The 15558-nt window shown below is 37.6% G+C and overlaps 1 protein-coding gene across 1 annotated transcript in view; it reads left to right on the top strand.

Annotated features, from left to right (window-relative positions):
- The window catches only part of EYS (eyes shut homolog), a 718119-nt gene that overhangs the window by 620444 nt on the left and 82117 nt on the right, over window positions 1-15558 (top strand). Inside the window, exons 39-40 of the mRNA XM_065730862.1 lie at window positions 158-266; window positions 3827-4047. Coding sequence (XP_065586934.1) covers window positions 158-266; window positions 3827-4047 — 330 coding nt within the window. The remainder of the gene's footprint in view (window positions 1-157; window positions 267-3826; window positions 4048-15558) is intronic.

Here is a 15558-nt window from a genome sequence, read left to right as displayed (position 1 = left end):
TCCAGAGTAATTCATGTGATCATGAAACTGGAATTATTATTATCCAAAACCTGTCATGAGATAGAAGCATCTTTTTCACCTTGCCTTTGCTGTGTGAGGTTTGAATACTCCTCTGTCAGTAGCATAAACATTAATGAGATGTTCTGTTTCCTTCTAGCTATATGTTGCCTGTTAGCAGTCCTGAAGGTTACTGCATGATTGAAATGGCTGCAGACAGAAATCCTCCTGTACAACACAGACTCCATCTCTCATATCAAGCATCTCAGGTGAGTCTGCAAAGCATCAAAAATAGTTATTTGCTTTGAACACAGATATCATTATATATATATATATATTTTTGTAATATGTCATTTCACACAAAACATCCACAGTATTTCCAATGATTTCTTCAGTTTACCTGATTCTGAAACATCTATTTCAGCTGCTTAATGTCCATGAAAAGGATGCTGATACTGCAAGAGAAAAAATAAAATATCTGCAGTGTCACTGAATTAAGCCATGGTGTTGTTAGGAACAATTCAGGCACAGTTCAGCAGTAGTTCTGGTTATTTACCTACTCTGTCTAGTGGTGGGCAGTTATGAATTGTCACTGATTTGACCTGGTGTTAGAACTGTTGTTAGGACTTCCCTTCTGTACAGTATTGTAAATATGATTGTCTCCATTTTGAAACTGGTCACTCTAAATCTGCTATAGGCCAGCTTTCCAGTATCATGGGTTTTTTTGTTCCTTTTTTCCTCTTCATTTTACCACCTTTCTTATCTCTGTGTTTTAATATCAGATTACTTCTGCATGGTATGTTTTATGTTGTTTTGAACTTGAGAATTTGTTCTATGATTGAGCATTCACTTTATAAGTTTGTTCACTAAAAGACAGGAAAATTAATTGCAGATGGACTAATTATTATGTGCAATGCATTGCATGAGCTGCCAGTAATAGAATTTCTTCTCTGATTCTTCTTAATCAGTATCTGGGTGTCTGTTCTGTCTGAAAGAATTGAGTTAGATATCATTGTTACCTAAATTATTTCTCTGTTCATATCTTCTAGATAGCAAAGCTGATGTTCTGAAGAAGGGGAAAGTTGTTTTGTCTCCCTCTTTATGTCTAGGGTCCCTAACTCTGGCAAAAAGTTAATCCAGTGCTGTTTGAAACTTCTCTGTAGAGGATCTGTGAAAATAGCACATCAGTACATGGTCATGTAAGGAAGCAAGCAATACCTCACTAACAGAAAAATTTTGATACCATGCCCCGGGATGATACAGCAGAATCTTTCTGCCCATAATCAGGAAATTCGTCTTCTTCATTAGAAAATCCACAACTCAGTTCTGTTCCTTTTTGTGTGAGTCCATAGTTGTGTTTCAGTTCATATGGATTTTTGAAGTGGATGTTCTGGTCATCCCCACTTAGCACACTTCAGTTAATATTTATAGAGCAGTCCTTGGACCAGAACAACTTAATTCCCTCAGGAAAAAGCAGTACAGAAGATGTTCTCTCTGGGCGTGCTTATTGTACTATAACTACCAAGAGGCATTTCACGGAACCAAAATATACTTAATTAAGATAATCTCTTACATGGTATATAGGATGAATGTTGGATCCTCATGAAAAAACTTATGCTTTACATGTCTGTTTCCAATCTCCCAAAGCCCCTGTTTTCTTCAGAAGTATACAAGCAATGAAAGAAAAATCTTATCTCTAAGAGGACTAATGTATTTCTTCCCCTTAATGACTGATAATTGATTCTCTTTACCACTCAGGCTCCAAATGAAGAAGGGCCATTTACAAATTAGTGTTAGAAAAGTTAAGCATTATCATGGACTCATAGAATGGCTCAGGTTAGAAAGGACATTAAGGGCCATCTAGTTCTAACCTCCCTGCCACCCACCAGCTCAGACTTCCCAGGGCCCAACCAGCCTGGCCTTGAGCACCTCCAGGGATGGAGCATCCACAAGCTTCTCTGTATAGCCTGTTCCTGTGCCTCACTGCTTCCTGAGTAAAATATGTTCTCCTTACATCTAACCTAATTCTCGCCTCTTTTACTTGAAAACCATTTCCCAGTCTCTTACCATTATCAGACCTTGGAAGTATTAGAAAAGTTACCATAATGATACCGTAAATTTTGTTAGGGCTGTTAGGTTACTATCAAGATTTACAGAAATTCTTCCCATGTGCTTCCTTAAAATATATTTTGGTTTTGTCAGTTTAACTCAGAACAGGACCATTACAGAAAGAAATTTGTATTATAGTGTACTAGTGTGAGTTTGAACATCTAACATATTATGATAAAAACTATCGATGCGAGAAACTGAGCAGAGCCAAGTGAAGTTATTCTGTGGTTCACTGGATCTTCCCCAAGGTCAATGCTTTTGTAAAAGAAGTCCAGTAATAAAAAGGTTATGTTGCAAGAGTAGTGTTAGATACTTTTTTTTAATCGTAGATAATTTCCATTCCAATCCAGTGCTTTGCTTAATTCTTATAACAGGTTCACAAACTGAGAGAAAATGTCTATCTGAAAATGCCACTTACAAATTTTGTCTGAATCTATGCTGGTTTATAGCTATGTTTGATAGGGGAGAGAGTCAAGTGATATGAAATGAATTTGACAAGTGCTGAGCTGATGTCTTTGAATTCCTTCCACATGAAAAATTTGATTTAATTTTATACGTGCTCTGAGAGATGTTGGTGGATTTTTTTTTCTTATTTTCTTTCTAAATGAAAGGCATTGTAAATGGAGACATTCGTGTTCATTGTATCTCCAAATTTCCCATTAGATTGTCAGCAACATAGCTCAAGCAGCGATGAAAGCCATATGAGAACAGCAAAGCACTCATATTGATATGTGAAATCTAGATAAATCGATAATGATATTTTCCTCCTTCTGCTTCTAAATCTCACAGTTGGTGTGTGGATATTACAGTGCAGGGCTCCTTAACTATAAGTTATCTCCCCGTGTAAATGATCTCTTCATTTCACACATCCTATGATATATATCTGTTACTCTGTTGACTTATTTATACTTGACTTGCTTCCATTCAGTTTCTGGATTGGTTGTATCATGCATGTAAATGCATCACAGAATGATACAACTATGAAAATACTATGGTCTTTTCAATTCTTAACAGACATTTGGCATAAGAACTTAGACATGTTGAAACCCAGTGTCAGAGCTCCAGAAAGTCAAGCATCAGCTTTTTAAGTGGAATTTGCAGAACGAGACTAGTCACAGAAGAGAATGTTTATAAATGGTATATAAGGATATCTAGATCAGGTAGCCCAAGAACACTAATATGACTGGGTCAGCCCCAGTATGAAGCAGTTGTGGGTGTTCCTTTGGCATCTTTGTAGGGATGTTCTAGGCATTTGTGACTCCAGAATTTACTAAAACTTTCCCATTTTTCCTGGTCTTCAGTGTACTGGTCTGATCCATTTTTTGTCATTCATTCAAGAAATGTAAAATCTTGATTATATAACTCCTATATCTTGGTGTCCTGTACATACCAGATCATAAAGAAAATCTTTATCCTTTAGGATACATTGTTGTACAGTGATGGAAACACAAAGAAAAGCTTACAATGTTCATTGTGGATCAGACTGGATATTATAATTCATTTTTCATGAAAAGTGTGTTACTACACTATTTTACATAAAAGTCTATTTATATCATGTAAAATAAATTTTATAAAGAATAATTTTTAAAAAAATCCTTCAACCAAATATCATAGCTTTTGGACATCTTCAAGTTATGGCTATTTCCTTTATTTCTTGTTATTAATGCTTCATAATTCATCAAAAACTGCATTCTTTTTTGATGTTCCTTTGTTTCTGCAGATCACCTTTGGATCAACCTTTCTTGGAAATGTTCCTATTCACAAAGAGGTTCCTGAATGTGCTGGACAAATACATGGCTATAAGGGATGCATTAGGGACTTTCAAGTAAACAACAAAGAATTGTTCATCATAGATGATGCTCTTGGAGGGAAGAATGTTGAGAACTGTAATGTTCCAATATGTGATTACCATCCCTGTCACAATGGTGGGACCTGCATTAGGTAAGAGTTACCATTTTGTCATCTGTTTATAGCTGTCAGGTTCATCCTTAATGAGAAATAATTTTCCATGTAATAAGCTACAACCTAACCCCTGTTCTGATGATGTTAAATGAGAAATATGACATCTTCATGCCTAACCAAAGAGATTTTATGACTTCTTTGCTTATGTTAAAACAGACATAAAGTGTAATTATATTGTACGTGCTGCATGTGTATTGAATTGCTAGAATTCCTTCCTGATTAACTAGTTCCTGTTGTAGTGACCAGTTCAGACTCTTTATATAGAGACAGAATCACATAAGGTCTCCTTCTTCTGTCTAACAACTCTGTATCTTGCCAGGCCTTTACTCTCACCCATCTTCATGGTGTTCTGTGTAGACAGATTGCATGTATTTGTGACTGTTCTATGAAAACGTTAACAAATCATCAACTTAAGCAGCTGTGAATAGTATTCTCAAAGAATCATTGAAAATTAGAGTGCATCAGGATGAATTTCTAGATCTCTAGTTGTGTCCCTGATCCTCTAGATGAGAATCAGAGAAACACAATCCTTCCACTGTACTAGCAGAGCAAGCCCAAGAGTCAGACTTGAGTCAGAGCAATCCCAGATATGTGGGATTGCAGCCCTGCAGAGAAGGACTTGGAGGTCCAGGTGAATGGAAAGCTGGACATGAGTCAGCAGTGTGCACTTGCAGCTCAGAAGGCCAACTGTATCCTGGACTACATCAAGAGAGGAGTGGCCAACAGGGAGAGGAAGACAATTGTCCCCCTCTGCCATTGTAAGGCCCCATCTGGAGTACTGCATCCAGGACTGGGGCCCCCAGTTAAATTCAAATATGAAACTATTGGAAGTGATCTTCAGGTGCATCTTTTACGAAGAAAGGTTGGTGGAGCTAGGTTTGTTTAACTTTGATAAGGCTGTGGAGAGACCTCATTGCAGCCTTCTACTATTTGAGGGGAGATCATGAACTAACTCCTGGGAGGGAGACTGACATTTTGTATGGTCTAACAGTGATAGGACAAGGGAGGGAAATAGCTTGTCTGTCTCCAAGAGGGACATTTTTTTATTCAGAGGGTGGTAAGACACTGGCACAGGCTGCCCAGAGAAGCAGGGGAGACCCCATCCCTGAAGGTATTCAAGGCCAGGATGGATGAGACCCTAGGCAGACTGATCTAATCGGTGATAATCCTGTCCATGGTAGGGGAATTGGAACTGTATGATCTTTAAGGTCTATCTAATCTAAGCCATTTTAAGATCTTATAATTTGATGAAAGCAAAAATGGGATCCAGAAGTGTTGTAGGCTAAGAGAAAAAAGGATGGAGGTGTTCAGCTGAGTGATCGTTCAGTTGAAGCACAGTAGATTTTTAAGCCATAGTAACTTGATCACTGTTTAAGGAACTCGGCATTTGAGAACAACATTTCTGTTTATAGTTGATGGAATTTTTTAAGTGTGCCAAGTGCGTTTAAATCAGGTTCTGCAGCTCTGACTTCATATACCATTCACTTACAAGAACAGGAATTGCTTTTTCAGAGACTGATCATTCCTCTAGCTGTCTCAAAGCCGATTATCTCTCAGGATTTGGAAGTCCTATTTGGATAGGTTACTAGCTAGGGATCTTCAGAGGAACAATTCCTGCATTCCTAAGTCCTCATGATTCATTTTGTCCACAGTGTGTGCAACACAACTCCATCACTGTATACTGTGTAATGAACTAAGAGAAAAACAAATTGCTTCTGCTTCTCTGAGAAGTGATGAAATTTATGCATGTGTCACATCTACAAGTTTCACTCTTGACGAGTCATGTACCTATCTTCTCCAATTTCTTCGTATAGGATGTAAACAGAATGACAAGTTGGAAGGTAAATTTGCTTTTGCTGGCAGGCATTACACACAGACTGTCTGACAATGCCAAGGCCAGAAACCCCTTTGGGGAATGCTTCACTTTATTCTTTACTGATCCTGTTTTCCACAGCTTTCATTGAGTTGAGAAAGTGTGGAAAAGTAATAACTTGCATACCTCCTGATCAGCCTTGGCAGGTCTGGCTCTAGAACATCTTTAATCTGAACCTGAATGATCTACAAAGCTTGCTCTTCTGAATCTGTTGTCTTAATAAATAAATTGGTTTCAATGGATGAAGTATCTCCTAAAAGGCATGGTGTGCTATAGACTCTTCCTCCCAGGCAATTACTGCTAATACTATTTAGTAATCTATTTAGTAAGCATACAAAGTCTACAAATTCTAAGTAGTAGACAGTTCCAATTTTAAAGCTATAGTACTTACCACCTTATTTGCTCTGTGCTTTCATTAAAACATACTTTTATAACTCTTGCAGCTGAAAGATACTAGACTCTCCCTTAGCTCCACCACAGTTTATTAGTTGCTTTCTCCTAGCAACTATTAGATAATCTAGTATTCAGATTTGTAGAAATCCTGTTGTAATTCACAGTGTTTCATGTGTGGAGCAGGAGAACTGAAAAACCAGATGTAGACATTCTGCATATAGTTTTTAATGTTCAAATGGTATGTGTGCACTATACAGCATTGCTATTTTCAGATAATGATTTTATATTGATGACTGCTGCCAACAAGAGCCATAAGTAACATATAGTATTGGTTGTACAGGACAAGGTTTTGATAGTAGATGGGGCTACAAGAGATGCATCTTGTTAGAAGAGTCCAGAAACAGCCCCAAGCTAGCTAATGGTAGGCTCCAGCTGGCTCCAAAAAGGACCTGCTACTTTCAGAGCTAAGGCATGAACAAGAAAGTTTAAGAGGGGGAAAAGTTGCTGCACAACAGCAGCTGGGAGAGAGAAGTGAGCAAATGGGAGAGAAACAGCACTGCATTCACCAGGGTTGGTGCAGAAGAACAGCAGAAGGTATTCCAGGTGTGGAGCAGAAGTTCTCTGCAGCCCAGTAGAGTTCCCATGTGGACCTTTACTGGAACAGTCTGGAACAGTATGGTCCTGAAGGACGAGTCCTGTAGTATGGACTCATATTGGAGCAGTACTTGGAGAGCTGCAGCCTTTGGGGTGCCCATGCAGCATCAGCTGGGGAAGGACTGCGTCCTGTGGGAGCGATCTCACATGTAGCAGGGGCAGATTGACTATGGAGGTACAGTAGAAACAGTGCATTACAGGCTGACTGCAGCTTCTGTTCTCCTTTCCCTGCACTGCTCAGGGGAGGAGGTAAAGTGGATGGGGGGAAAGTGGATTTAGTTTGCTTTAACTTCTCGCTCCTCTAGACTGTTAACAGTAGGCAATAAATTGCATTAATCTCCCTTACACTGAGTCTGTTTTTCCAGTGATGGTAAGTGGTGACTGATCTCCCTGTCCTCTTCTCAGCCAATGAGCCTTTTTTTTTTTCAGCATAATTGTGTTTACACAATATGTGCTGTTTACAGGGAGGAGCGAGATAGCAATGTGGTTGAGCTAAGCTGCCCATTATTGTTAAACCACCATCTCAACAGTACAAAAAACATTCCCTTCCATCCATTTACCAACACCTCATCTGTCTCTTCATTCTGGTTCGGCGGTCTATAACAGACGCCCACCTGGATGTCCACCTTGTCAGCCCTTCCCCTGATCTTTACCCATAGGGATTCAACCTTATTGTCCCCAGTCACAAGCTCAGTAACATGAAAGCATTCTCTATCATGATGCTATGATGTTGAATACCAATAACAAAAATCATAAAACCGTGACAATTGTATTCAAATCTTTTCTCATATGAAAAAAAGCAGCAGTTTGATGGCTCTTATAAAACTACTATTGACTGGTTTAAGATATTGCCAGTTGTTTCACTGATTAAAGACAAAAAGAAAAAAGTTTTCATTGCACATTATTCTTTGAGTGTTTGGCAACTAATTGGGGCTTTTTCTTCTGAAAGGCCAAGTATTATATAATGAATAACTCAGACGTTTTATAATGAGCACTGGGGTTTGTCAGCACACACAGCCGTGCATAGGCAGGTGAGTTTCATAAGAATCATCTTTTACCCTCATTCCTAAATGAAAGTTACTTACCTGGCAAGGATAGGACAGCCAGTGGTATTGGAAGGGTTAAGCAGGGCCATGGTGATGGGGCACATGATCACCATTTTGCCACAATATGAAACTAATGAATGTGCCATACTGTGGAATTTGGAATTTCTTCTTACAAGCTATGCTTGCTTATATATCTATAGCTATGCTAAGAGAGCTACCCTTTCATTTATAAAAAAAGAAGTCTTATTTTGATTCCGTTTATATTTTGAGTAAAAGTATGATAAAAGCCATTCTATCTCACATTATACTGTATTAGAGTTTTAGTCAAACCTGAATTTCTAATTCTTTACATAACAGTTAATTTGTTAGTTTTTAAAAATAAAGTATTTTCTTACCTTTATAAATACCCTATGGCTTTTAGAGGCACTTTTGCATGTTTACTATCTCTTTTACTGCATTTTATATCTGCTCAGTGTAGAATTCCAGGGACTGGTTAATTTCAGAGGGGAAAAAAAAGATAACTGTTCAGTAAATCTAGTGTCGTATAGTTCTGAGAGTGATTCTGTGAATTCAAAGTTCATTGAATTTTAAGTATGAATTTGGAAAGTAGAGGGAAAGATTGATCTTGGAAGTGCTAAATATTCTGTGTTGTACCCTCTTCGTGTGAGCCAGATGTTGCAAACCAAGCCTAGTTAATTAAAAAGACGCATCTGTGTTCGAAATAAATTCATAAAATTAGTTCACTAATGATTTGACAATTGTGAGCTGCAGCAATAGAGGCAGTTCATTAATACATTTGTTTTAAATGGTATAAAGAAAATGTAGACATAGACAGGCTTGTTTTTTTGTAGTGAAGAGTACAATCTCAAAGTTAATTGCTCCCACAAACAATCATGTTTCCAATGTCTCAAACTATTCTCACAGCGATTACTCTTACTGTTTTTGTTCTTCTAGTATTGGTGCAGCAGATGGGTCCATTAATGTTAATCAATTAACTCAGACTGAAAAATCAAACTCAATTAGCAATAAATTTCAATAGAGAGACACTTGTCTTCAGATTCCAGTCACAATGAATGCCATGTGCATCAAATATGCAAGGAAGTCAAATTTTCAGTTTTGGTGCCCGGCAGCGTAATAAATATCTTTTTAGAAACAGAAGTTTCATTTGGAAAGTACCTTTACTACCAGGAACAGGAGAAGTAATATTTTAAATCATATTTTAGAAACTGTTTTCGGCACACTGGAGGACCCTGCATTTCTTCATAAGACTTAAAGAACCACCCTCTGTTTACCAGGGTGGATAGAGATAGGACAAGGGGGAATGGTCTTAAACTGAGACAGAGGAAGTTTAGGTTAGAGATTAGAAGGAATTTTTTCACACAGAGAGTAGCGACACACTGGAACAGGTTCTCCAAGGAGGTTGTGGATGCCCCATCCCTGGAGGCATTCAAAGCCAGGCTGACTGTGGCTCTGAGCAGCCTGGTCTAGTGGCTGGTGACCCTGCACATAGCAGGGGGTTGAAACTTGATCACTGTGGTCCTTTTCAACCCAGGCCATTCTATTATATGATATTCTATGATATGATATTCTATAACTGATTCATAAGTTCATAAGTTCATAAGTTCATAAGGTTGGAAAGGACCTATAAGATCATCTAGTCCAACCATCCTCCTATCACTATCTCTACCCAACTACTAAATTAAGTCCTTTAGCACCTCATCTAAACGCTTCTTGAACAGCGCTAGGGATGGTGCCTCAACCACCTCCCTAGGCAGGCCATTCCAGTGCCTGACCACTCTTTCAGAAAAGAAATGCTTCCTCAGGTCTAATCTAAATCTTCCCCGGCGCAACTTGTGGCCATTCCCTCTCATCCTGTCATTATTTATCAGGGAGAAGAGGCCCACCCCCTCCTCACCACAACCCCCCTTCAGGAAGTGGTAGAGTGCAATAAGGTCTCCTCTGAGCCTCCTCTTCTCCAGACTAAACAATCCCAGCTCCCTCAGCCGCTCCTCATAAGACTTGTGCTCCAGGCCCCTCACCAGTTTTGTTGCCCTTCTCTGAACACACTCCAGGGCCTCAATGTCCTTCTTGTAGTGAGGGGCCCAAAACTGAACACAGTACTCGAGGTGCGGCCGATTCATCAAATTAAAAATTAAATCCAGGATATCTCCCAGAGTTCATCTAGAAGGGTTTTAAATGTCTTTTTTTAAAGTGTAAAAAGAGTTCTGGATTAGCTTTGTTGTAAGTAAAAGAAAATTTTATTGTGGAACTTGGTCAGTAATAGAAGTTCATATATTGCAGCTGTTTAAAAGAGCAGGTAAAGTGATTTAACAAATTTAATGGTTCCTTTTTTGTATATATCCTCAGTCATTATGACTGTGACTGTTATAAAAACAACTCAGCTGAAGACCTTGGAGACTCTAAAATGTAATTTTGCTTTTTGTTCCTGTTGTTTTCTATTTCAAAGGGTAGTCATGGTGAATCTTTCCCATGTCATGTGCTAGAAATGTTTCTTGTGCCTCCTTGTGCCCATATATCAGAAATACACATCAAGTCAGATTTTAGCTGAAGAAATTGATCTAGAATAGTCTTTTATCTCCTTATAAGCACATTTCTCACATTTTAAGCACAGAGCTATAATTTGCTTCAAGCTCACACAATCTGATTTGTCTTGTTTGAACGAAGGATAAAATTGTTGCATAAGAAAGTTCCCTGTTTCAAAACAGGAACCACTGAAACACCTCCCAGTAATGCTAGTAGTAGTGCAGATTAACTTCTGAGAGTTCCTAAAGGGTTTTCTATCACAGCTTTATACACAGAGTAAAAAAGGAATCAGGTATTTAGAAATGGCAGGACTGATTACACTTACACTGATCTTTTATTGGTCAGTTTCATGAACTAAGAGACTCAGACAAGGGCATTATCCAGAACTGTCAGTTTAGTTTTTGTATTTTAGTTTACAAAATTCTAGTCATTTATCATTAGAAACCATATTCAGTCCAGAAGTAATGTTTTAAGCTTTTCTCTGTTCAGCTTTCCACAAAGATAAAACAATGAAAGGGATAATTATTTTGTTTTTGTAGATTTGAAAAAGGAATAGGTTTCCAGTGAGAGCTGAGAATTCTTTTCCTGGACTTAGATACTTTGTTCAGTCCTGCCTCCAGCCTTTATAGAATTCACACCATATGTACTTAAGTAATATGATTTGTACAGAGATACCCTGCTGCCAAAAGACTGTTTTTTTTTTGTTAACTCAGTCAATACTAAAGATGCTCACACATTAACAAGTCCAGAAACAGATGGTATTACTATTTTGATTCACGCTTCTACATGCCATTATTTAGGAAGACTATTTAGGATATTGAACATGTTGGATCCTGTACTTTTCATAAGATTATATAGCTAAATTAGCTGGAGTTCAGTGCATATGAAAGAGATTTGCATTTGGTAATCTGTTGGGTTTTTTTAATGCTTAAGTCAAATAAGGCCTGGTGAAGGAAAAAAATATATATATTTCCAGAATGTTTTATTTTTCTAGAAGAAAGATTGCTCATTATATTATGTTGCACATGGTGTTAGGAATGAGAAATGACACTCTTAGAAAATCTTTCACGTTACTTCTGAGAAGTATGAGAGAAAGTGCCATTGAGCTTCTCAAAATGATCAAAATAGCATTGGACATAAGCTTGCTGCATCATATTTTTATAGGAAAGTCAAAGTAGCAATCAAAACAGAAAATTTTATCTTCAATTTTACTAACATATATTAATAGATACTGCTGGATATACTAGAACCTGACTGCTGTTCTTTTTAATCAAGCTCTATTTAAATTCATAAAAAATATGAAGCTCTTTTAACAGTGATTAAAATATGGTACAGTTTTCAGAATTTGTTGGCTTATTAACTTTGTAGGGTTTTTTATATAAATGTTGTTGAAATAATAAATTCTCTTGGTTGAATCATAGCATTTAAATCCAAATCAAAGCAAACGTTAGAGAAAGAGATTATCAATGAGTGAACCTTTCTGTGTTTTTAATATTGTCAGTAAAGTGGTGGTTCTATTAAAAATGTTTGTGGAAAAATCAATTTTTTTCTGTTCTTGGATCTGCAGATTTAGTATTCAATTAGTGTGAAAAGTAACTTGCTGAAAACAGAGCATGCAGGAAAAGCAAGGGCCCGAGTATAAATAGGACTTTAAATTCCTGACTGTTTAGATAATGTGCAAGCTGTGCACAAAATTTGTAAAACGTAATGTTTATACATCATCTTAGTTCAGTTGTGCTTAAATCAGAGAAGCTGCCATGGCTAAAATTTTAGTGTTGGTATTGAAATACTAGTAAGTACCATTTTAATACCAGTCATTCTAGACTGATTTGACTCAATTCCCAGAAATACTGTGCAACATCATTTTCAAGAATTACAGCACAACCAAATCAGAATTTGTGATAGCTTTGCTTCCAGAAAAAAGAGATCATATTTTGTATAGACTTAAAACAAAAGATATCAGGAAAATGAATTGAATGCTATCCTTTTTCAAGGCCACTGTGATGTTTAAATGTATACAGAAATACGGAAAATTGTCCTACTGGAGAGGTAATTCATACATTCTTGCAAGAATTTCACCAGTTTAGAAATCCTGACAAGTAGTGTAGCTGGTACTGATGGCTGCATGGTGTATCTCATGTAATGGGTGTGTGAAAAATGATAAAGGTACCGTATTCTTTTTACTAATTATCATTAAAAATTCCACAGAGATAATGCTTTTGTTGAAAGGTATGTGTTCTCTGTCAGGAACCGTTATATGCTGTAACTGTGTACTTTATTGATATTACAGTAAAATTACAAGATTGGTACCGAAAAAGATGAATAATGCACTGTCTGTAATGTGTGTTGGAAGATTATTCCTATTCTCCTAACCAAACATATAAACCTACCCACTACTCATAGATTTCTAGACTTTAAGCAATGAAAATCACATAAGAGAGGGAAAAAAAGGATGACATTTAATTGTGACTAGAGTGGCTGAGTGAGGGATGAACAGGAAGGAATATCAGCTGTTCTGAATGCCTGTTTTGGGAAGCTTATGACTGAGTGAGATTATCTGAGGTCAACTCACAGATCAGACTTTGATTGTAGTTTCACTTTGTCATTTTGTGGAATAGAGAACAAAAGATCATGTGGTTAGTATTCAATCTGAATGAAGAATGTCTGGATATGAGGTAATGCAGCACTACAAAATTTTGTTCCTTTATTTCTTTTCAGGAAACAGCACTCATCTAAGTTCCTATTTCAGAAAGATAGGAAAGCTTTTTGGTTTTTGTTTTATTTTGTTTTTTTTGTTTTTTTAACTGTTAAACCTGGCTTTTTGGATCTTATAAAATCAACCAACTTCATGATCATGTGTACAACTAGATAGAAAGAGTAGTGTACACATCCTTTACTGGATGAGATGGGGAATGTGGCCACTAGATAAGGAAAACGCTGAGGTTCTCAGTGCCATCTTTACATCTGTCTTTAAAAGTCAGACCAATTATCCTTGGGAACTCTACTCCACTGACCTGGAAGTCTTGGATGCAGAGTAGAATAAATCCCCCTTGATTCAGGAAACAGTCAGAGACCTTCTACTCCACCTGGACTGCCTATGGGGCCAGATGGGATTCACCTAAGGGTGCTGAGGGAGCTGGCAGAGGTGACTACTGACCTACTTTCTACCACCTGTTAGTGTTCCTGGTCAGTCAGAGAGGTCTCAGAGGATTGGAGTCTTGTCAATGTGACTTCCATCTACAGGAATTATTGTAAGGAGGATCAGGGGAACTACAGGACTGACAGCCTGACTTTGTTACCAGGAAAGGCTACAGAGCATATCATCTGGAGGGAGATCACACATCATGTGTGAAATCTTATCAGAAATAGCAGGAGCAAGGAAGTGATCATCCCTCTGTACTCAGCACTGGTGAAGCTGTACCTTGAGTACTATGTTCAGTTTTGGGCCCCTCACTACAAGAAATACATGGAGACAAGTCCTGGAACACTTTCAGTGAAGGGAAACAAAGCTGGTGAGGGGTCTCGAGCTCAGGTCTTATGAGGAGTGGCTGAGGCAACTGGAATTATTTAGTCTGAAGGAGAGGAAGCTCAGAGGTGATCTTATTGCCCTCTACAACTACTGAATGGAGGTTGTGAGGAGTTGGGGATTCAGCCTCTTCTCCCATGTCACTAGTGATAGGACTAGAGAGAATGGCCTTGGGTTGTGCCAGGGGAGATTTGAGTTGAACTTTAGGAAAAACATCTTTGAAAGAGCAGTCAGGTGCTGGAATGGGCTGCCTAGGGAGGTGGTGGAGTCACCATTCCTAGAGGTTTTCAAGAAAAATGTATGTGTTGTACTGAAGGACATGGTTTAGTGGGAAATATTAGTGACAGGTGGATGGTTGTACTGGATGATCTTGAAGGTGATCCTGTGGTTGTTTGGTTGTTTTTTTTAGTCAGGGAAGACATACTGAGGATGTGTATTCTGTGGAAGATCAATGTGCTATTTGTGAAGAGTCATCTGACTGAAGAATTAACTTCTGTGCTGCTAGAGAATTAGTATATCCCTGTTCAAAAAACTATTGTCTTGGACAAATATACAAAACTGCTCTTAAAGATTGAATTTCTCTAACAGCAACCATACAAGATACAAAGATAAGCTGACCTCAAAGCCAAAAAAAATAAAAGCAGTTTTTCCTTAATTTAAGGCCTTCCTCATCTTATCCTGAATCATAATAGCAGAAGACTGTACAAGGTTTGACATAAGTACACTGGAATTATTCATAATCCATGGAGTCTTCTAGCATTGCTCTATACCAGTTTTGGAACAATGAAAACTATTTCACAACAGCACCTTAACAGCTGATGCCATTATTTCCAGTAGTAGTTATCTATTGTTTATTTCATTTATCTATTAGTGAGTATCAGTACTTTTCATTTACCTGACTACAATATTCTACTAGTAAATAAAAAGTCTTTAAAAAAATAATTTAAAAGTGTTTCCTTTAGTTGACAGACTCCTCTTTATAACAGACCTGATTTGTATTGTATTGATTTGATTTTTATTACTCCACAAGGTGTGAGTGTTCATTAAGGGGTTCTGTGTTCCATTGTATTCAGGTCACCTTTTCTATATGTCCATCAATTAATCTATATTGAATGCTTTGGAAATTCATCTAGCCTGGAGGTCAGCGTTTACACTAGATTTCTTCTTGTGTTACCCCAGTAACACATTTTACAGTCAGATAAGAAAACATTTCATTGCTCTGTAGAGAAGCTACCTAGAAGACTGACTGTACTTGTTCTCATCATTGTCTTCTAATGTAGTTGTCATATCTTGGAACAAATGAAATAATTGTTTGGTTTTGGATACCCTACTCATTTCTTCACCCGGACCACATCTATATGTATTACCTTATAAATTTATAATATATTTTTTCTATGTGTGTGCACAAAAGAGTATATAACTGCTGTTGGTTTTTCACACTCATGTTAGAATAG

The sequence above is a fragment of the Cyrtonyx montezumae genome, unplaced genomic scaffold (genome assembly GCF_038088225.1).
Source record: "Cyrtonyx montezumae isolate F1298 unplaced genomic scaffold, pur_monq_1.0 scaffold_13, whole genome shotgun sequence".
Classification (NCBI taxonomy): Eukaryota; Metazoa; Chordata; class Aves; order Galliformes; family Odontophoridae; genus Cyrtonyx; species Cyrtonyx montezumae.
The sequence above is the reverse complement of the archived record's forward strand: the minus strand, read 5'-3'. Positions and strand labels throughout refer to the sequence as shown.